The 22,526-nt window shown below is 38.9% G+C and overlaps 1 protein-coding gene and 1 non-coding gene across 2 annotated transcripts; both read right to left on the bottom strand.

Annotated features, from left to right (window-relative positions):
• Positions 1 to 1,079: 1,079 nt before the first annotated feature.
• Positions 1,080 to 22,360, bottom strand: LOC135475052 (uncharacterized). The gene is made up of 12 exons (XM_064754793.1): positions 22,213 to 22,360; positions 15,134 to 15,249; positions 11,455 to 11,542; positions 10,576 to 10,664; positions 8,699 to 8,752; positions 7,873 to 8,006; positions 6,416 to 6,559; positions 5,325 to 5,534; positions 4,460 to 4,677; positions 2,473 to 3,850; positions 1,514 to 1,938; positions 1,080 to 1,202 (listed from the first exon to the last, which is right to left on the bottom strand). Exons 1-12 carry the CDS (start codon positions 22,330 to 22,332, stop codon positions 1,086 to 1,088), a joined length of 3,093 nt encoding a protein of 1,030 aa, XP_064610863.1. The 5' UTR covers positions 22,333 to 22,360; the 3' UTR covers positions 1,080 to 1,085.
• LOC135475985 (U2 spliceosomal RNA) lies at positions 16,066 to 16,258 on the bottom strand. The gene has a single exon (XR_010445085.1). It is a non-coding gene; the product is annotated as a U2 spliceosomal RNA (small nuclear RNA).
• Positions 22,361 to 22,526: the final 166 nt, after the last annotated feature.

The following is a 22,526-nucleotide window of genomic DNA, read 5'->3' as shown; positions in this document are numbered from 1 at the left end:
ACTGGTGTGTCCAACTACTTCCCTAGACTGGGTTCCTGGCAAATCTCCACTTGATAAATACAGATGAGGAGTGGGGTGTAGCCCAGTGGTTAGGGCACTAGACACACCAGGTGAGGTTTCAGTCCTAGACTTGGACAGGGAATGTGAGAATTCATCCACACTCTGTTTTCCTGGAGCTTTGGTGACAATACTGAATAGGGAGTTGATACTCTCCTGTGGCTGGCTGTGCAGTCTACTGACATTTGCTCATGACCACATCACCCACCAATGTGGTAGACATATCTGTATGTCAGAGTTGATAAAGTTTGATAAACTTCCCGAAGGCCAGTGGGGAACTCCATCCATAAAAACTGACCACCACTGCATATACTGTGAAAAATTCTTAAGTATCACAAAGCACATCAGTTTTATGAACCAGACAGTGCTGTGCACAAGCCATTATTTATTTATTACAGCAGTACATACATATACTTGAACTGTATACTTGACCAGATAGTGGTATGATGCACCTGCACTGATTTTTATTTACATGTATTTCAAATTAAGCTGTGATAATATCACAAAGTTGTGAAATGTAATTAAATGCTTCAGAATTCTGATAATGTGTTTTGTTGTCATCTGATTCACAAAAGGGGTAAGGGGATACAAACGATCACAGAATTACAGTTAATATTCATGTCAGAAACCATTCTTCCATTAAAAAGAGGGAGTGCTTGAGGTTTAACGTCAGCCAACAAAAAGAAGTCTATATCTTAATTACTTTATTTCACCTGAAGTTTAACTCTTTTCAAACAACATATTTTGCTTAATTTTAGTTCATTAATTTCTTTTCGGAAGAACAGGTGCTGGTATCAATGAATAGGATCAGTTCAAGGCGCTTTGGGTGCTTCTGATCATTTTTACAGGCGATACCTGCAGCCAGACTGCTGGACATATTCCTTATAGTATAAAAGTCTGAATGTATACTGTCTGGAAGTTGAGGCAGTGTAAGTCACATGTACATGTAGATCAAACAGATTTCATCATGAAGGGACAAGTCTCAAACACACAGTACATAAATTAGCACTGTCACAGACAGAATGAGGTCACATCCTGCTCAGATAGGCTTCCATCTTCTTCATCAGACCGTCAGAGAAAGACATCTCCAGTAGCCTCCTACCTGCAGGTGACACAGGAGGGCTGTCTAACAATCCCCAAAAAGTCTGCAACAGGGAAGAGGAACAAATTATCGTAACTCAACCTGAACACAGGGCGTACTGGCGATGGGCTATCTCTACATCATCCCTGACATGCCACACTCATGTGACCAAACAAAATTTGGAACTCTGGCATCCACAATAACAACCTTCACTGTGTTCTCAAGTGATTGAGGAGAATTTTGGTCTCTGTTCACAACTGTATGAAACCCACAATCATCTGTAGGTTGCTAATAAACCTTTCCCACTTATTAATTTTCTTTTCCTGTTATAGGTCATTCAAAGCAAGATTACAGACAGGGGTAGCCATTTCTTACCTTGTCACAGGAATTTTTACTCCCTTGGCTACTGGCTGTCTTGGAGGTGCAACTAGATTGCTGGTGTGATGGTTGGTAGGACGGCAGCGAGTGGACAGGTGGAGTTTTTGGCGACATCTCAGAGCTAGTAGTCGCATGAGGTGGAGGTTGATATGAGGGCAGAGAATGACTGGGTGTGGTTGGGTGTGACACCTCAGAATGAGTCCCATGAGGTGGCCGTTGATAACTAGGTAGAGAATGACTGGGTGTGGTTTGGCTTGAGTCCTCAGCACGAGTCCCAAGAGGAGCAGGTTGACCGGATGACAAAGATTGTGGAGGGGTTGATGTACCTGTTGTCCGCGGCTGTGACAGTGTTATAACACTCATCAGTCCTGTTGGACTCTTCTTCTCTGATAATATATCATGGGATGAGGCCACAATAATACCTGAAACAAATCGATATCAAGGCTGTTTTAGGTTTCATGTCATATATATAACATGGGTCCTACCCATGATATTTCCTGGGTGCAGATTTCAAAATGCCTGTCAACACCCATTAATGCACCCCTGCAGAGATAACAGGGCATTACTTACTTATCTGAGTGTTGCTTAACACAACTCACAAGTTTTCCACTTATATGAAGGTGGTCACTTTTAAGGGTGGAGGAAACCAGAGGGTGGAGGAAACTGGAGTGCTCGTAAAAAAACAGCCCTTGGCAAGTCATTGAAAAACTTTCCGACGTGATAAGCACAACATATTGATAGAACACAACTGGTCATCAATGAACATTTGACTGCACAAATGGTGATATGAGTGTCGTCAACCACTTATTCTCACTTACCTATATGTAGGCTTAACATACAGTGAACTGGAGGTTGGGGGGGGTGGGGGTTAAACACTTGACTCCTTACCCCACCCTGGGAGAGATGACAATCTGATAACAAGTACGAGTCCACTAGATACAAAAATGAACATTCACCTGTTTTCCCTTGGCCCTTTGATGTCTGCTGATTGAGAGACTGTTCCCCTGAGCTTATCAGCTGCTCTCCAGAGCTTGTCATAAGCTCTCCAGAACTGACGATCTGGGCATCATTCAAGAGGCTGTTTGTATCGAGCTGTTCTGATTGATCTGACAGTACAACTGAAGTGCCAGAATCACGATCAGCCACTCGGGCATTTTCATTTGGCACTTTCACATCAGGTGAGGAAGCTGTCAACTCTGTGGGTTTGGACAACCTGTTTTCATGTAGGGTAGTAGTCTCATGTTGAAAACTAGGAGGGTTTGTCACCTCAACATCAGCTGAAGCCTCAGCTTGTAACCTGCTTTTGTCCACAGTGTCTCTTTCATTCTGATTTACTGTCACCGTGGTAACATCGTTTTCTGACAAATGTTCAAGCCTGACAGGAGTAAAATTCTTATTAGGGCAAACTGACGAACTGCTACATGTACGTTCCCTCAATATCTTCTGTTCGTGAACAAAAACTTTCTTTGACCTTGAAATCTCTGAGTCTGATGAAGAAAGCCTTCTTTTCAGGATGGATCTATCTAAGGGTGAAGCCAGCCGATTTGCTACTGTGTTCAAAGACTTGTCTCCCTGCAGCTCACCATTATCACATGACGCTTCATCAAATCCTAACCTACCAGAGAAACCTTCCTGACCTTGACTATGCGACCTTGAACATTTACTTAACTGATGCAATCTGTTTTCTTCCTCTTGCTCCTCAAGCATGATCACATCTGACAGATCTCTCTCTAATGATGCTTCCTTTGTTTGCACGGTAAATCCCTTTGCTTTTGATGTTTTATTCAAGGATAACCTGTTTTGTTCAAGGTCGTTTTGGCTGTTGGTCGTAGATTTAAAAGCTTCAGGTGACAGTTCTTGACTTGAGCTAATGTCTACAAAAACAGGACTTTCATTGTCATTTTGATCCTTTGCAGTCTTAACCTTGCTTTCCTTGCAACCGTCAGATCCACCAGTTTTATCCTTTCCCAAGGTGTCATGCTGAGCACCACTCTCTGTTTCCTGCACATCTTCCACAAAACTGTCATTTATGACCACCGGTTCGTCATCACAGATGATTTTTTGTTTCCTTGCGCGCTTAGGTTTCTCTGGAGATCTTGTTTCCTGAAATGATCTTGGTTTCTCAGGAGTTCTTACTTTGCCACAAGAACTTGGTTTCTTGGGGGATCTTGGTTCCTCAGGGGATGACAGAAGACTGGGGGAAGTTTGAATCACTCCTGACCTTTCTTTGTGACCTTTAGGTGTTGATTCAAGAGCCTCTACTGACGATGTTCTAGTTTTTTTGCTACTGTTCAGTTGTTTGGCCTCAGACGACATTCCCTGGTTTATTTCATTCTGAAAGCAGAAAACAATTTGCTTTGAACAGAAAAGAGAAAGAGCAACATTTTCTTTTGTATTTGGATGATTTATGTGATAGATGTTTATAACAATTTTTCACTAATATTGTGTGATGGTGGTAAGTTCTATGGGCAGAGGCAGCCGATATGCCCAGAATACACCATCAACCTTCACCACCAGAGACATTCAGATGTGAACACCATACTAGTGAAAGCTAAGTGGTCAGCAAATTTCATGACATGCAAAGTGCCTCGTAAGTGCCATCAACCCCTTAGACCACCAAGGCACCCAAAAAACCCTTTTCCATTGTAATCTGAACTTTCATAGTCATGGTTTTGAAATCATTGCTCACATACAGTTCACATTATTGCTTTCCAGCAAATATCAGATTCACACTCGTGCTATTTGTTGTGTTAAAATGACTGTAAAATTGAAAAAGTTACAACGTAATAGTGATAAGTGCAGACAGATTTTGTCATAATCTCTGGTATAGCATCTTTAAGCATTCCCTTGGAACTGAAAGTCAATAGTGACTGGTCATAGGCTCATGATCTGCTTTGAAATTCCACACTGCCATATTGCAGAAAATCCCTCCATAACACTCACCTCTGTAACCTCTGTTTCTGTAACCTGGCCCTGGAGGTGTGGGGTGGTGGCGTGACCCCCTGAAGTGTCTATTTGATGGGTCTGTGAGCTGGGCATGGTCTGACTGCACGCCTGGGTGGTTGCGTCTTTACGGGACTCTCGTGCCGTCAGCAGGAAGTTTTCCCACAAAGATTGGCTAACTTGTATCTCTGCATCAACAGCTGTAACTATGTCTTCACCTGATATACAAGATAATAATGTATCTTAGCATCCAGTTTTTACAATGGTTTCACTTGTTACTCATGATAATAATGTATCTTGGCATTCAGTCATGACAACAGCTTCACCTGTTACATAATACAATAACATATCTCAACATCTACAAATGACATCATCACTTCAGCATCAACATCTTTGACAAAGGCCTCAAGGAGTAAGCAAAAGAATGAGCAAATACCTGAGACAAAAATTAGTCAAATCAGAAAGAAAAGAAGCATTTATAAGGCACATATTAATACTGCAATGTTCATGTGTAGACAATGTCAAGCAGCTATACTGGACAAAGTGTTCTATTTGTTCAGTACTTGTGCTTCTTCTGAGAGGGTTAGCATGCCAACGCGACGCAATGACCCAGGAGCCCCCCACCAATGCTGTTGCTGTGAGGTAAGTCCAGCTCGTGCTGGATTCCTCTTTGGCCGCAGGTGGGAACGTCTGCCAGCAACCTGCAGATGGTCTTGGGTTTTCCTCTGGGCTCTACCCTGTTTCCGGCCACCATAATGGTGTAAAACATCAATTAAATAAATAAATAAATGCAACTTCAGTGACAACAGTCGTAAGTTGTCAACCTCACAAAAAAACATTAATGAAACAATCTTAGATAATGTACCATCAGCTTTTCCTCCGCAAATTTCCGTATTGTCATCTAAAGCTTTCTGCACTCCACCATTTCCTGGCCTAGATTCTTTGGCCTTCGGTTCAGTGGATGCCATGCAGTCTTTCCTCAAAGTGGCTGTGTTCTGACACTCGGAAGCATTTCCTGAAGATTTACAGGAATCAGAAGTTGGAGTAGGTTGAGGCTGGTAACCTGGCTGCCATTCTGTTGAGCAAGGGAAAAAAAGAAATTAAATGTATTTATTTGACTAAATTTTCAACCCTGTACTTAACATGATTTTCAGTTTTATGAGGGCAGTTACGGTTACGCATGTCAGAAACCAGGTATGTAACAATCCTTCCCGAATGAACCACTATTGCTGGGTTTTAGTGACAATAAGCAACTGACTAAGCCCATGTGGCCATGTTTATACCAGCACACATCCATCCACTAAACTCACCAAATCGATTGATTGACTTAATGAATGAATATATGTAGGAAATTGTAGGAAATCTGGCTGACATGCAGCCTAAGCCAGTAAGCTGAACTAGCTAGAGCTGGATTTGAATCAGAGGTCTCATGGGTGAGGACATGAATCGCAAAAAGTTCACAATAAGTGGTACTCAAGAAAATCTTGCAAAAGCCGCAGGATTTTGTGAGTTCAGTGTACCATACATGTATTTAGGAACTGTCACGGAACCCATTAATGTACACGAAATTTGCCACTATTATAATTCTAACCTTTATACACCAATGCACTCATCAAGTACTTTGAAGACACTTTTGCAAAAAACATGATTTAGATTCCGATGAAAGATCATGACTGTTGAGTCCACTTGTGGCAAGCCTTTCTGACATGTGTTACCCCTAGTCAGATAATCGGGTGGCTGTGACAACACTGCATTACACTGTCAGTGTAGAATATCACACATATTTTCTGGTGCCCAATATTCACTGGTGCCCAATGTCCACAACGTTACAACGTATCACTTCCGACTGTAAGGTTATACCGTCTTTAATGCCACATGATTACGGAGAGCTTAACAAGGAACACGTTAAGTCAATAAAGAGTCTCTACCATCCCAAAACTATACCATTTTGATTACCTGGTATTGCTGCTAATATTTTTTCCTCCACTTCAGATATGATGAAATCTTCTATGCCACAATCCTCATCATAATCAGCTAATGTGGGCCATTTCCTGCCTGAAGTTAGTGACAGAGCAGTATCCTGGGGTATGTGTGGTGGATCTTAAACATGAATGTAAACATGAGACTTCTTTTCTTAACACTGATAACTAAATGTAAGTAAATTTATTTACAGTATCCCTATAAAGAGAAATCTCAAATTGTAAGGTAACTGTTCATGTCTAACCTCCGAAAGATAATCTTTTCAATAAATCAGATAAAATTTCTTCTACCACAAGAAAATGACCCCCATTTGTAAATTGATTATTTTTGCCCATTTTGGTCCAAGATTTAGATATTTTAAAAATGCTGTTTTCCTTTAATATCAACTGAAATCAGATGAAATTCTCATCCCGGCTGGTCAATCATGGAAGCAAAAATAATAACTATAACAAAAAGCATGGACACTGCCATGTTCTTATTACAACTGAACTGTTATTCAACAGAAGAAAATCTGTGTAAAGCCAGGCCAAAAACAAACATTTGTCTCTGTATGCAAATCACCTGAAATAATATGTAAGTATAAATATGTACATGTCTGCTTTAAACAAAGAACCTGAATATTTATTTCATTTATTTGATTGGTGGTTTATGCTGTAGAATATTTCACTTATTTTTTGAAATCGCCAGCTCTTCAAAACCAACATGAAGCACAATATATATGAACAAATCACTCACTAAAATTAAAGGTATTTATTTTCATTGAATCTGCTCTATTTTTCTCATCTTAATTACAGTTTTACTTTTCAGAAAAGTATTGACATAAGCTTCACAGATAATACGAGAACATCCTTCTTTCCACTGTAACATGTGGTGTTAACATGTGCTCAGAGACACAGAACAAATGCTGATTACAACTGCTAACCACTAATCTTGACCATGTCGCTGGACCACATCTTTATCCATGACCATCCGCATTTAGAATCCGTACCTATTACAACTTCTGTTTTTCAGGTGGGTATGTAATTCTGTGTTCATCAACAGGGTGTAAAATCTTTGTTTTTGCGACCAGCCAGCCCTTTTTGGTGTACAGGTACATGTTTGGTAGGAAAATAATGGAAACTGTCTAATCCTTGCACAGGTATGAGTTTAATTGATGAAGGCTTCAAATTCTTGAAAAAGAGGACGAAAAGTATCATCTATTGATGAGGCTGCGAGTGATGGCCTCTTGACATTGCTACACACCCCTCTTGATTTTGATGTATGTCAAGCTTTTCATGGCTGGGCTGGGCAAGGTAGGCAGAAATGCTTATTGGTCACAGAGTGTTTGGTGCACAGTTAAATCAGAAAATGCTTAAATTGTTAAATAGGGTTCTGTGGTCATTTCCTTCAGCAGTTGACCCAGAGGTAAACTCATACCACTACTAGCCACTGACCTTGACCCTGTGGCTGGGCCTCATCTTCCTCCATGACAGGAGAGTCACTGACCATCCCCATTTCATCCAGCAGCTGACTCAGAGGTATACTACTCAAGCTGGAGTCCAATGTGTTTCCTCTGGCTTGAGTCTCCCTGTCATAACATATATGTATGTCACTCGTAATTCTTGGCAATCAGAAACATACAGATGAAAACATGAGCAAAACTCATTACATGTAGCATAAAGTCAAAGACAGCAGAGGGGAAATAATAACCTCATGCAAACAGTAACAATTTCAGACATTTAAAGAGACATACTGATGATGTCAAAAAATTTGGGCTGTTATTTTAAGCGTCATCTAAATGAAGATTTCCAGATGTTTACTGACTTGCTTGATTTTGTGTGTACAATCAACAGCCGGTTTTATCTAGGGTTTCCCTTCATCATCAACTCACTCAAGCCGCTATATTTAGAAACATGGCCGAAGATTGACCTGTTTGACTAGGTTATCTCCCCTTGTTGGGTAGATCATGGGAGATGGTTCAGTGAACATTAGATGTCAGATATGGTATTGTGTTGTAATTGTGCAGTAATGCGTTTGTTATTTAATATGTGCACACCAAATCAACAATGGAATATCCCCCTCATGTAATTATGCTCTATATGTGTGCGAACCCTGATCTCAATGCCGGCAGTACTTTTTAAGATGCCACCCCTAAAATTTTGCTTAACACTGAAATCCATGTCATTGGATGCCAACGCTGACACTCAGGGTACGACATAAGCTTGTACAGGTGAGCTAGTAACCATAACATTGTTAATGAAAATAGAATTATAAACATACCTCCACTGTTTCCACATAGCAACAGCTTTCTTCTTTACCCCTTCATTATCCATGCTGAAATGTATTAAAACAGAATGAACACGGTCAGTATAAGGCACTAAACAACAGGTACCGCACAACTGTTCAAGTATGAGCACACCTGAGGATACATGTTTAAGTATGAACACACCTGCGGATACCTGTTCAAGTATGAACACACCTGAGAATACCTGTTCAAGTATATGCAAACCTGAGGATACCTGTTCAAGTATGAGCACACCTGAGGATACCTGTTCAAGTATGAGCACACCTGAGGATACCTGTTGAAGAATGAGCACACCTGAGGATACAAATCACATGTATGTGTATTACAAGCCAAAGATAACACCAGATGTGAGTCACAAGGCTTCAAATCTCAGACACTGTCCAAAAAATTATATTCAGGCTTGAGGTACAACAAACTCTTCCTGTACTCAAATAGACATACGCCTGTCATATGGATTTTCTTAACTTATCGTTTCTCTTTAGGTAGCTAAAGCTGGATTTAATACACCAATTCACAGGTCAAAAACTGATCGGCTTGATACTTGTGCAGTGTACATAATATTTTCTTTAACACTGCTGATTAAACTGAGCGCTTGTCAATTACAACATTAATAATATTGGTCTATAAATCACTGCAATCTGATTAAAATCAGATCGTATGTATATCTCCGCTAACAACAATCTGAAACAGTTCTTATTGTGGCACATTCAAGAAGTGTGTCTCTTTCAGCCAATTACAGACGCACTGCTTGAAAAAAGGCAGCAGTCAGACACAGCCAAAGCTGAGGCTAACTTGCGGAATATCATCATACCAGAGCCAAGCAACAACATGGCGACAAAGTCAGCTGTTTCACTATGACAAATTTATATCTGTGTTTGAAGGAAAGCGATAATACAGTTTCCTTGGCGTGTCCATCATTTTGCCAATCCAAGCTACTTGTACTTCCATTGCAGGAAAATGCGAATTCCCCTTTTTTCCAACAGACATCAATTATTTCCAGCGACAACAAGCTCTTTAGAAAGCCTCATAATGATTGGTCGCTATTGAAGTCAATAACCTCTCAGTTCAGCGAATGTCACTGAACATGCTGGAATAGAAAGCGCGTTTGATTGTTGATAGCAAAGCAACATACATACCCTCCGATTTTAATCAGACTGAAATCACTGATGATAGTAGATTTCACAATATACATCACAGATAAAGCTGGATCCACTGATTGACTGATAGATAGATTGTTGTTTCAGCATAAAAAGAATTTTCACTTCTAAAATGGCCAATTTTTTGGCCGCAGAAATATGGATGAACATCTAAGGACCTTTCCCATGTGTAACACTATACCATATTGGTGGAACAAAGATGCATGGTCTTTCAACAAACGTAAGGCTGCACAAACGACCCTAAGCTAGCAACTGCTTACTGTCACCAAGGCCCCAATCAAAAGTGAATGCGAGGAATGAAATTTCTTCTCCAAGGCTGAGAATAAACCCATGCTTCAAGCATGTGGTCTGGAGTCCGGCAATATGACTGTGTTTACATAATCCAATGGAAAATGTGCTGTTATTTAGAATAGCCCAAATGCAACACCATAAATAGTACAGTTAAGACTGGTATTTACTAAAAGCAAATAATTAAAGTTAATCTTGGTACATAGAGGAAATTTGTATTTACAGAAAACAAATGATTAAAAGTTAATCTTGATTCATACAGGAAATTTGATTTGACCAGAAAATATGTATTTTTGGACCAACATCTCTGGTAAAGCGTCTTCAGTGTACATGTACATCCCTGGGCGTTCAACACTTCCGTAATCAACAGCATAACCACATGTTTTACAACAAACAATAGAATGTACCTGTTAACAGGACTCTGTTTCAAACCAAACCCTTCCTGGTATGACCACAAAGTAAACCGTTTCACCTCAACAACAAACTCTGACCAATGCTGCAAATCAATCATAGTGTCACAATTAAAGTTAAAAAAAGGTAAAAGATGAAGTGAGGTTAATGAGATAGACAGCTGACAATTTTTCCCTTCCCACTGTTCATTGTGATAGACAGCAGACAATTTTTCCCTTCCCACTGTTCATTGTGATAGACAGCAGACACAATTTTTCCCTTTCCACTGTTCATTGTGATAGACAGCAGACGATTTTTCCTTTCCCACTGTTCATTGTGATAGACAGCAGACACAATTTTTCCCTTCCCAATGTTCATTGTGATAGACAGCAGACAATTTTTCCCTTCCCACTGTTCATTGTGATAGACAGCAGACACAATTTTTCCCTTTCCACTGTTCATTGTGATAGACAGCAGACAATTTTTCCCTTCCCAATGTTCATTGTGATAGACAGCAGACAATTTTTCCCTTCCCACTGTTCATTGTGATAGACAGCAGACACAATTTTTCCCTTTCCACCGTTCATTGTGAGGTCACATCAGTTACACCATTTAAATGCTAAATATAATGTTGTAACTCCTTTTCGACCCATAGTGTCAGACTTGTACTGAAAGCCAAAATTTATGCATCAGTTCCCACACAAAGGTATCTCACGTCCAAGCTGGATTGACCACTGATCTCTTATAAATAATAAATGAGTACGTTACTGGTGAGACCATAAACTGTCAGCACAAAGGTACAATGTAGAAATGCACAACAGACCACACAGCTTGAAACCATTTCCAGACAGCAAGACTAACTATACTGACATGTGGAACTGAATATAGCAACTTACACAGCATTCATGTGGCAAAAATTCAATGTGGTAATCAGTCAGGATCAGCAAAGCATCATTAATACTGGGTGGAGCGGAATCATCCTGACTGAAACATGAAAACAAGACAAATGAAGTTACAATCCCAAAAGGAGCTAGAACAGCATACAGTTGCAATGCTTCCAAGCCTGTCTTCACACACAGTTTGCAGTGTGTGTTTATATATAAGAAGTAATGGTGTTGTAGATGCACTAGCAATACAAGGGAAGACTTCATAGAGCATTATAGTCTATTTTTTTTAGCCATTCGCCTATATTCACCTCTCTATAAAATCATTCACACTTGTTATAAAAATTGGTTTTAGTCAGGTAAAATTGGTTTTAGTGACACGTAACAACACTCGCTCTACACATCCATATGTTGAAGTTCATATCCTTGCAGATGGAAAGTAGTTGTAAAACCTTTTCTATCCCATAATGTCAAACTACATAAGCACAGTTTGGATGGCAAGCACTCATGGCCCTGGGTGATGTCATCATGGGGAAATCATAAATCTCCTTCCTGTCTGTATCAGGAGCTGTAAACTTATTTGTTTTTTTCCTTTCCTACATCACAATTATCGGTGTATATGTAAGTGTGATCATAAAACATACATGAAGAACACAAGCACAGCAATGTCACAGAGGAGAACGTTGCATACTACTATCATTTGGACCTTCTGTTTAGCTCATTGTCGAGTCTCCCATTATTAAAAAACAAGTTGCATGCTAACGGAATGGGCAGAGTCCGATATGTTTTTTAGGGAAAGTCACAGCAGTTACCTAAGCTTTTATCAACTTTACTCTAAACCCTGCTTCTGACAATGTCATATATCATTGACAGGTTTTAGCGTGATATAACCTTAATAAATGAAATGTATGTTAAATCTTGTAGCATGTGATCTAATAACAGAATGATTTTAGAGTTGCATGTCAGGAAATTCTGTAATAAAAACAAACAAATTTGAGTCACAGAGACAGTAGTGAACACTATGTTACTGGATGCAGTTTGTCCTAACAGCATGTTGGTCCACCTATTGTAAAACAAATTTCTCTCCACGACTATTGTCCAGCGATTTTCAGAAAATCTAGGTAAAGGTAAAGTTTTATACAAATAATGTTAAATTTATAAAATTTGTGGTCAGAACCATGGAGAATTTTGGCACTATTAGATATCTGTGCTCTCGATTATATTATACATACAGACACATAATGCGAAATCTGCTATTTTGCCCTTTTTCCACTTAAAGATCAGTTCAAACATACATGGAATGTGGACAAGAATATGTACCACAAAGGCTATTGACATTATTTATTTAACCATGAGCCTGGATTACAACCATACCTCAATGAATTTATTACATCAGTTAGTGTTACCTCATTACTGACGGGCAATTTGTAGTCAATGCCTACCTGAAGAAGTAGGCAGATGGTGTGGAGTTGCATGCACTCAACAAAGTAATCTGTTAATTTAAACGGAAAGCCTGTTGTCTGAATGATGCTAGAATGTGTTCTGCGTTTGTAGCAGACTGTTCTGTTAAATATGACACACATATTCTATTAACTTAACATAAACCTGAAAAATCCCACTGAACATAGTTTTCTCCCCTTGATCACATACAGCATTTTTTCTGGCAGTAAATCTTGCAATCATTAAAAGGTACAATTATATGTATAAAATTGCATCCCCTTGACTACATACACGTTTTCCTGATCTTAAATAATGGTGTGTCATCAACGGATTATATATGCATGTACCTACTCCGTATCCAGAATCAGTTTGAATATGACTAAAGCTGGCAAGCACTCTTTGCATAACATAAAATGATTAAGAGGACAATGAGAGCATTTGTGCAGCAAGAACTGAGGAGCATTTATGCATATTTGTGCTCTAAATTAACCTAAACGACCTAAAATTTTATCCACAAAAGTGAATTTTTAGAGGCAAATAAATGTCACAAAATATTGCTTTTGGTGCTGGAACTTACAGCTTTCCAGTAGAATATCAGCTCATGTTCCAAGCAAACCTCAAAATTCCTTACTTAAATCAACAGAACCCTCACAATCTGGAAAAATGGTCAAGTTAGTCATGGACAGAATTTTAGGTCATTTACGGTATGTTCAACTTACGTACACATTTTGCGAAATCTGTCATTTTGCGCTTATTCACTCATTGATTGCTATTTCAAAAAAATATTTTTACTATTTCATCAATATAATCAAGACGTACAGCACTTGTTCATAGATTATACAACATGTACACATAAATGTGCCAAATGTGGTAAACCAGCCTTTTTTGTACTATTTTTCAAGCCTTACACGTCTTGTATTTATTAACACAGTATAACAATTTGCAACACAAAGATAGCACATATATAAACCTTTCTACTCAGCAATTTTCAGCTTTACAGCTACAAAAACCTCCTGTCATGTGACCTCCAAATATCAAAATTTTTGAGATGATACAGCTGCAAAAGTATTAAATTAGAATTTGAAGATGACCAAAGAACATTAATCTTTCAATCTTTTCAATCTTTCAAAAAGTTACTTTTATTTAATGCAACAAGTATTCTGTCTGTGGGCAAAAAAAAAGTTTCTGGATTTTCAACTTTTGTCAAAATCTGTCACAAAACTATTAAACACAGGGGACAAACAACAACAGATTCGTAATTAGCAGCACAAACTTTACCAAGTTAAGTATTCTTCGTTTCCAATTTCAGAAATTCTTGGTCACATTGGTCTTCCAGAGTTTCTGACATGTAGGCATGTAGGCACAAACTCCGCAATTTATATTTGCCTGGTTATGTTCTAGCAACATCAGGTCATTTCAGGTCATTCAGTTCAGCTGTTCTCGAGGAGAAGACACTTAAAGATTTTTTTCAGATATCAATATGGTGGCCGAAAGTTCGAAACAGTGCAGCACCTATCCTCTGAACCTAGTATTGTTATAAAATGTACAGCGGTCACGGTTTTCATGCAGTTGCAAAAGCCGCTGAGCAACAGAAATAATAACAATAATAAGAGCAATAATCTTCAGGCATTCTTGAGGGCCATTACTTACAGCTGGAAGCCTAATGAATGAACCAATGGATGACTATGGCTTGACGCCACATCGGCAATATTTCAGCAATGTTGTGGCGAGAACTTGTTTAAACCAAGAGACAGAGGATGGTTTTTGATATTATTCATTTATTTATTTGATTGGTGTTTCATGCCGTACTCAAGAATATTTCACTTATCTGACGGCGGCCAGCATTTCAGTGGGTGGAAACCGGGCAGAGCCCGGGGGAAACCCGCGAGCATCCGCAGGTTGCTGGCAACCTTCCCACATATGACCGGAGGAAGCCAGCATGAGTTGGACTTGAACTCACAGCGACTGCATTGATGAGAGACTCCTAGGTCATTACTCTGTGCTAGCGCACTAACCAAATGAGCCACGGAGGCCCCTACATTTTTCGATATTATGATGAAGTAGACCTCATGTACACCTCAAAAACTACGACGTTCCAAAATGAACTCTCAAGAAATTTCAAGGTTTTGTAAATCTATACACAAAATAAAGTATTTTCGAGGATTTCAAGAGTTAAAGGGAGCCATGTGTCAAGCTATATGTACATCTGCTAAAAAGCAGGCATTCTTGAGGGCCATTACTTGTAGCTCACCACTTATCACTGTAGTCCCTCATCGCCTCTGCGGTGAATATAGCCTTGATGTAGGCTTGTCCGTCCGTTAGTTCCTTCATCACACTACCATCTGAACGTCGTGGACCTCTCACATTCTGCACACAAAACACAGGAAATAATAACAACTTGCATTTGTCTTGTTTCCATTTTTCCTACACATACATGTCATATGTTTATTATTTGTCTTTACTGGTGCACTATCGATGACGAGGTGTGGGGCTTGAATTGAGGGACTGTTTTTTTTTCACATCGACTGACCTTTTCATTGACATTCTGCACACGCGTTTAGTACACATTTTGATACAGGTTGTATTTTATCGTTTTGCATGTTCTATATTATCCCGTTTCAGTTTATAGGACTGTGTATTGTGTGGCAATACTTAACGAATGCTTGTTGTGATTTTAAGGTACAGTGTCATAGTTACGTAAAATGACACGACAAAGTTAAGATAAGTTTTCAATATTAGTGTATTCAGGGCTAGCCGACAATAAAAAAATGCAAAACTGGAATAAAAATGAGACCACATTTTTATTTTGTCTGACAGACATTTTTATTAAGAGATTTTTATAACGGCTTTCTGAACCAGAAAACATGACTTTAAGAGGAAAAACTGCTAGGACAGTCAACATTTCCAACAGATGATTTGTTAGTTTTAGTTTTATAACCGCATCCAACATGTTAAAAAAAAAGAGTCGTTCTGATCATACAACAAAATTATAAATTGGTGTGGCCTAGTGTACAATAGATCCCAGCATGAAATTAATAGATTTTGCATGCATGTTAAAAAATGCAGTTACAAAACACTGACATAAACACACTGTGTTATGTTGCACAACATTATTTCACTCTGATCTGACCAGCAGAGGGTAAGAATGGTATACATGTATACTAGTCTGACATTGATTTGAAAAAGGAGTGGGCCATTCCTGGAGGTACTGCAATACCAGGCTAACCCGTGGCGAGGATGGAGCAAGCTCCAAGTCTCTCACCGAGTTCCAAAAATCAGTTTAATATCGATGTCCTCCAATGGAGGACGTATCAGATATTAAGCTGATAAGAACAGATACTACACTTTGATCTTAGCCAAAAGGCCGAGAAGCGATACAGATGATTGTGTGCCGAAACACCTTGTTCCGTGACACCACTGTGCTAGTCATGGGCTTTAACCTCTGCAAGTTCAGACAGATATAAGCCTATATTAACTCAGCCATTACCTCCTGCTTCACTGGATCCATTTTATAAATATAAGCAGAATTTTTCACTATTTATAATAACATTTGATTTCAACAAAATCATTTATTACGAGGGAAAATAAATGAATTTGCTTCACATTGTGTTATCTTTTGACGGGCTCTGCGTATAAGCTATGTCAGCCAGCCTGCTGATTGGTTAGCCTAAACACAGCTGGCCACAGCTTACAACAGCACTGCCTGAGGCATGTTCACACCACACTGTGCACGTCTTGGGCATTCAACAGACCTCTCTCTACACACATCCCTAATTTGACAATTTTCTCCCTGAAAGCTTTAAATTACATTGACAAAAGACCTGCAAGTGAATGTAATAGATTCTACTTGCCCGAAGGGGGTGAGAGGGGGTGGAGGTGGGGGTTGGGGTTGGGGGGAGGGGGGGGGGAGGATGTTAAGGTTGAGGCAGAGAGGGAGAGATCATTAGATTATACCCTACATGTATACCAAAACTACAAGTACAAGCACTAGATTAATTCCCCATGTATTTCATGGATTATTTTGACAGTAACACATGGAGAAGGGGGGGGGGGGGAGTTGTGGGGGGAATACCCAAACCGTATCAGAAAAAATAGGATAAGGCCAGAAAGGAAATTTTTTTTCCAATTTTTTTACTTTGTGTTTAACCAGGAAACCAAACCTAAAAAATTAAAACAGGGAATAACAAAATTTAATACTCACCTTTTAAATCTGTTCAACCTTAATGAGTTCTTCTTTTTTTTTTTTTTTTACAATTTTCCTGTTTTTGAACTGGAAGGCTTTCTATTCACCTACAGGAAATATTTTTGACGGTAAGCCAGAAAACCATGAATACATCTGTAATAATGGCCCTATAAGAGTTCAAACACTAGTACTTGTACTGTAAATCCCTGCCCTGAGGTGTATCAGCATCACCTGTCAAAGAAATCCACTTCCTGTCCATTCACAACAAGCAATTTGTATTCTTCAGTCTAGTATCTCTCAGATGACAGCTGAAATGGCATGCTTTTAACATGATCACAATATAGCATTAACTGAAAGGGAAAAACCGAGGTCATCAATAAAATTCTATTTGTCATAACTGATCAACAATGATAACAAGAAGTTCCAGATATAAATAAAATGCAAGGATCAAAATGCATCGCGATTCACTCAGTTTTAAGGATTAAATGACCTAAAATTAAGCCTTTGTCATCACAAAGATTACTCTCTCTACGACAGACCCTCTAACCTTATGGTTTCAGGCTCTATCGAAAGACACCCATTTTTCGGATACAAGCTGTGATTGACCCAATCACTATTTGCCAATGAGCATTCCATACAAGCTAAAAGCCTTTGCAAAAGACTACAAATTTTCACTGACAGGGGTGGAGGTGTGTCTTCATTAATATTCGTGATTAAGAAAGAAGAAGTTGACCACTGACCACTAAATTAAATAAATTCAAAAGATAAGCTGATGTTACCATTTGTGAGAAATTCAGGGCAAAACAGCTCTGTGCATACATCGGAGATAAAGCCTTCAATGCATACTCTTCAGGGAAAAGATATTTTATGTATCGGCTAACGTTGCAAACAGAGACAGGGAAGCCCACATGCTTCACGGCGTTGAAGAGTATGGTAGTTTTAGCCCAGCAGTCTCCACACAGAGCCCATCCTCAGAATCCCCAACTCATGTTAAAAGATTATATCCAAACGATCATTGGCAAACCTATCTCTATTACATACATGTAATCCAGAGGTTCAAACTTTTCAACTGAGTCGAACTGACTTCTGATATGAAACCACAACAATCCCTTTCGGGTAGGTCTTAACAGGTTCGTTTCCATTGGTCAATGTGGATTAGCGGCCTCCAGCTCGTCATATAAAGATTTGCAGGGTGTTCAGCAGAGGTTGGTAGACTGCAAGGCTACAGCCTCTGCCTCAGGAGAGTACACAAAGATGTATCAGGTAAACATGTGTATTTATAATTTTACACTTACACCATGCATGTAAATGATTCATTCTGACTCCGTTTGTCAAAATTGGGAAAATGTTTAAGAAGCTGTATTTGGGCTGAAAATGCTGCCTACATTGGATCGCCAAGATATGGCTGAAATATTGCCGATGTGGCGTTAAGCCATAATCATTCATTCAAGCCTACATTGGCAGCTGCAAAATACTGAAAAAGACCATGGGCTATGACTTGCTAGCACAACTGCAAACACATTCTTGAACAGATTTGTGCTTTCTTTTAAGCTTCCTAATGTACTTCAAATACTTTCACCATTCATCTCATCAATTTTCACTTTCACCTTGAAGACCAATTTGCATTCCAGAGTGACATGAAGTTGAATTCAGCACGTTTACTCCAAGGCATTATAACCATTCATAAGTGACTTGCTTCAAGTAGATGTACTCGTATGAGCATGATATGGTATCAAGATTTGCATTTCCTTGGCACATTGTAAAATGACATGATGTATAGAGTTACATCCCTTGTTCAAAGTTGCCAGTACCTATTACTTGTGGATGAGTCCGATGCCTTAGAGTGAACCTGCTGAGTTCAACTATATGTCAAAGATGAAAATAGTTAACAGTAATGACTACAAGGAAACTATATCTGAGATATAAGATTTAACCTTTACACTGGTTCACAACCAGAACATATTTATGCATTACTTTGTATAAATCTCATCACTGGTGTAACTTAATGCTTACCCGCTTGCCAAATGCAAGTGAAATCGGGAAAGGGTATCATGTTTTTTGGTAGCCCACCAGTGCATAAAAAATAAAAATAATCTATGAACTGAATTGCACATGCTGATAATCCTTCACTTGCTTGAATATTTCAGCTGAACTCGTAAAATATTTCTGTAAAATTGCGAACTTCACTTCGGCCATGCGCTGCTTTCAGACAGGTGGATGAAATCAGAACGAGGCTTTTGCACAGGGTGCAGCGTGTACTCTCCCGCACACGGACGCTTCCGTGCCATAAAATCAGCAGTGTATTTATGTCTAGCATTCTCTGCGCATCACCAAGATGGCTCAGTGGAGGCTGGTCACCACATTGTTTACCACACGTTTATGGCAACAGAGAAGATTCACTGGATAATAACTACCAGTCAAAAACAAATCCCAGGTTCAAAAAGCTACATGAATGAATGGCACAACACAAATCTGAAGTCACTATTAATTTTTTTTTTCATCACTTCACTGCATACACATGTAAGATAAAAACGAACGATCAAGTGGATTAAAACAGGGATCCTTGCACCAAGCTGAAAGATCTGCACTTATATATTAGTACTTGAGTGGACTAGTGTATGGTTAATAAATGAATGCATCAAAAAGTTACAAGAATGAATGGCACTACACAAATCTGAAATTGTTCACTTCACTGGAGTAACATGTAAGATGAAAATAAAGAAATGTGGATTGAAACAGTTAGTGGTTTTTGTTCAGTACAATTTTAATATCAATGTTTGCAATAAATTGTAAAAGATATGGTTGCGTTGTGGCATTGCAAGTGAAAATAAGTGTGGGCATGCAGTTTTCATTGTCAACTTGCCCTGACAGCAAGCTCCCCAAAAAGTTAAGTTACACCACTGCTCATTCATATGGAAATAACTATTCTGAATACCGGTACTTGCAATATTTTATTTGTATGGTTAAATAAGTTAAACTGTTTCTTATGGACATCTTCCCGCTGCCCTATAGCACACGATCAAGGATGACCATGATCATGGATTCCTCCACAGATCTAAAACATCTAAACTAGATCAAATACAATATTCTGCTTGATGGCCTCCAAAACTAGGCTTTACTAACATTTACAAGAGGGCTTAAGCAGGTCCTTCAGTTTTGTACTAATTCTATATCGTGGCGCTTTAGCAAATACAAAAAGTTGGAGGAGTGGAAAATAGTGGTTGGCAAAAAGTGGTTTATACATGGGTAATGCTTCATCTGATCTAGCCAATAAGTTTTTGGTGCGACGACTTTAATATTTGGACCTGTTGTGACAGCCAAGAACGCGCCTATAGTTAAATAGAGATGTAACTTTCTGCTTTTTCAGTGCTGTTTATTTACATCACTTACCTGGAAAGCTATGTCACTGATTTTACATCCCTGAAATCTTAAACCAAACCAGAACATTTTTGTCCCTTTAGCATGCCACAGCCGTATGCTAGAGGTGCAACACTAAAAATTATTCCTCTATCTCAAGCCCTCACTTCCTCCACGCACATGCTCGCTATTGACTACACTCAAAATCAAACATTTATGTGGGTGGAACATATGGCAGTTAGGTAATAAGGTCTTCAAGCAACAAGGACACAAAAAATGACTCTTGTAAGTTGGAGTGCCACACACCTCATTGAGATCAGTTCCATCAAGTTGACGTTTGAAAATCTGCATCGAAATTTTGAGAGGTAGGGTTGGACTCAGTGTTATGACGGATTAACATTATCATAGCTGCATAGAGTTATGGGCCTCTGTGTCAGTCAAAACTATTAAACTAATGATCCACTACACATAAGCAGTTGAGTGTTTGACTTGGGAACTAGTAGTGGGAAGTCGGGTAACTCTCATCAAAACAGCCCCAAATGTGTCATACTAATGGTAAAGAGCATTCACCACTGTTCAGACCCATTATAACTTCCCTAGCATAAATGAACATCAACTGTTGTGAGATTACATCAAAACCATGAAGATGGTCTATTTAGTCAATTTGTGTTACTGCCATGGACTACTTTTGGTTAGGACACCCTAAGAACAGGTTAGATAATTTATAGAAACATTCAGTTGACATTGATTTTAGTCACAGCTTTAAGTCGCTGAACTGTAAGCTCCAGTTATTGGAAATAGCACACTTGACAAGAGTTATTAAAAATGACACAGAGTGACTACAATTTCAAATACAACCGATGCATATTAACAAGCTTAGCTACATTCTGTACCAATTCATATTCGGTGATGTTATAGCTGCTCTGAGCCTCATCGGCACACTATCTGGTCACATGACTAGAGTAGTGGAGGTGGAACAAATATTTAACCCAGGTGAGATAGGCACTGAAGAAGATTGTGGACAAAAAATTAATAATATAGCTTCAAGGTACGAAACGATTTCTGGAAAAGTAATCAGGATGTATCTCGCCTTCACATATAACAGTTGCAATGTTCTGTTGGGCTATAAACTTTAGCAATTGATAAAAATCAGTGTTTTCAATCATTTAATTCCATGTTATTTATCCCCTCCACTTCATTACGAGGTTCCAGATGCTCGAAAATATAAATACCTGTCTGAGTGACTGTTTTTCTCATTCTACAACAGTAAAACTCATGTTAGAGTGTAACCTTCTGTTTCTTTTAGGGTTGTCTGGTTTAGGTTTGGGTTTTAATATGGTTTCACTTTAAACTGACAAGAAGACTCGGGAAATAGCAATGGCAATCATTTGACTTAAAGAACTAACATCGATTTATACTAGAGGGAGGTTTTAATGTCTGTGTGAACAGCAGTAAATGTTCCTTACCGTCAATCCAACAAATATGGGGTTGTTGCAACTGCATTGCTCAATGACTAAATCTGCAACTAAACTAGTATATAATATGACGTCATTTCAAAATTTTAAAATCATTTAAGTACCTTGTCCTGCTTTTCACAATCAACATTTGAAGGGTCGGATCAACACCAACGATTGCTGCGCCATGAACTTCATGTGTTTCAAACTCAAGGACTTGTTGTCGATCGAGCTAACGTCGTTGTAGGGTGAAGTCTCTCGTTTCTGTCACTGCAGTGAAATGTCAGTGACTGTCAGCGTTGTTGTTGTAACATACTATAGTATTCCTAATTTTACCTGCAAAACTTGCACTTTCTGGGCCCTCTGTTTTAAATCCCCTCTGACCAACAGCTGCACGATCCACGGCCTCAACACCATGGCGCTTCTTTTGTAACCCCATCTTGGTTTTGATGTCATTTTACTTCAAAACATTTATAATTTTCACCATCACCTTCCCGCGAAAAGAACCTCAGAGTGACCTTTGACCTTAACATGCTTTAATCTCGTAAATTCTTTTAAACACATAATCACTCTTTTCGGCATGTTTACATTCAAAACAACCCTAGTGTAACAGAAAATTATTATATTATAATATTCTTGTGCGATTATTT

The sequence above is a fragment of the Liolophura sinensis genome, chromosome 9 (assembly GCF_032854445.1).
Source record: "Liolophura sinensis isolate JHLJ2023 chromosome 9, CUHK_Ljap_v2, whole genome shotgun sequence".
Lineage (NCBI taxonomy): Eukaryota > Metazoa > Mollusca > Polyplacophora > Chitonida > Chitonidae > Liolophura > Liolophura sinensis.
Note: the sequence above shows the minus strand (reverse complement) of the source record. Positions and strands in the feature narration are given on the sequence as shown.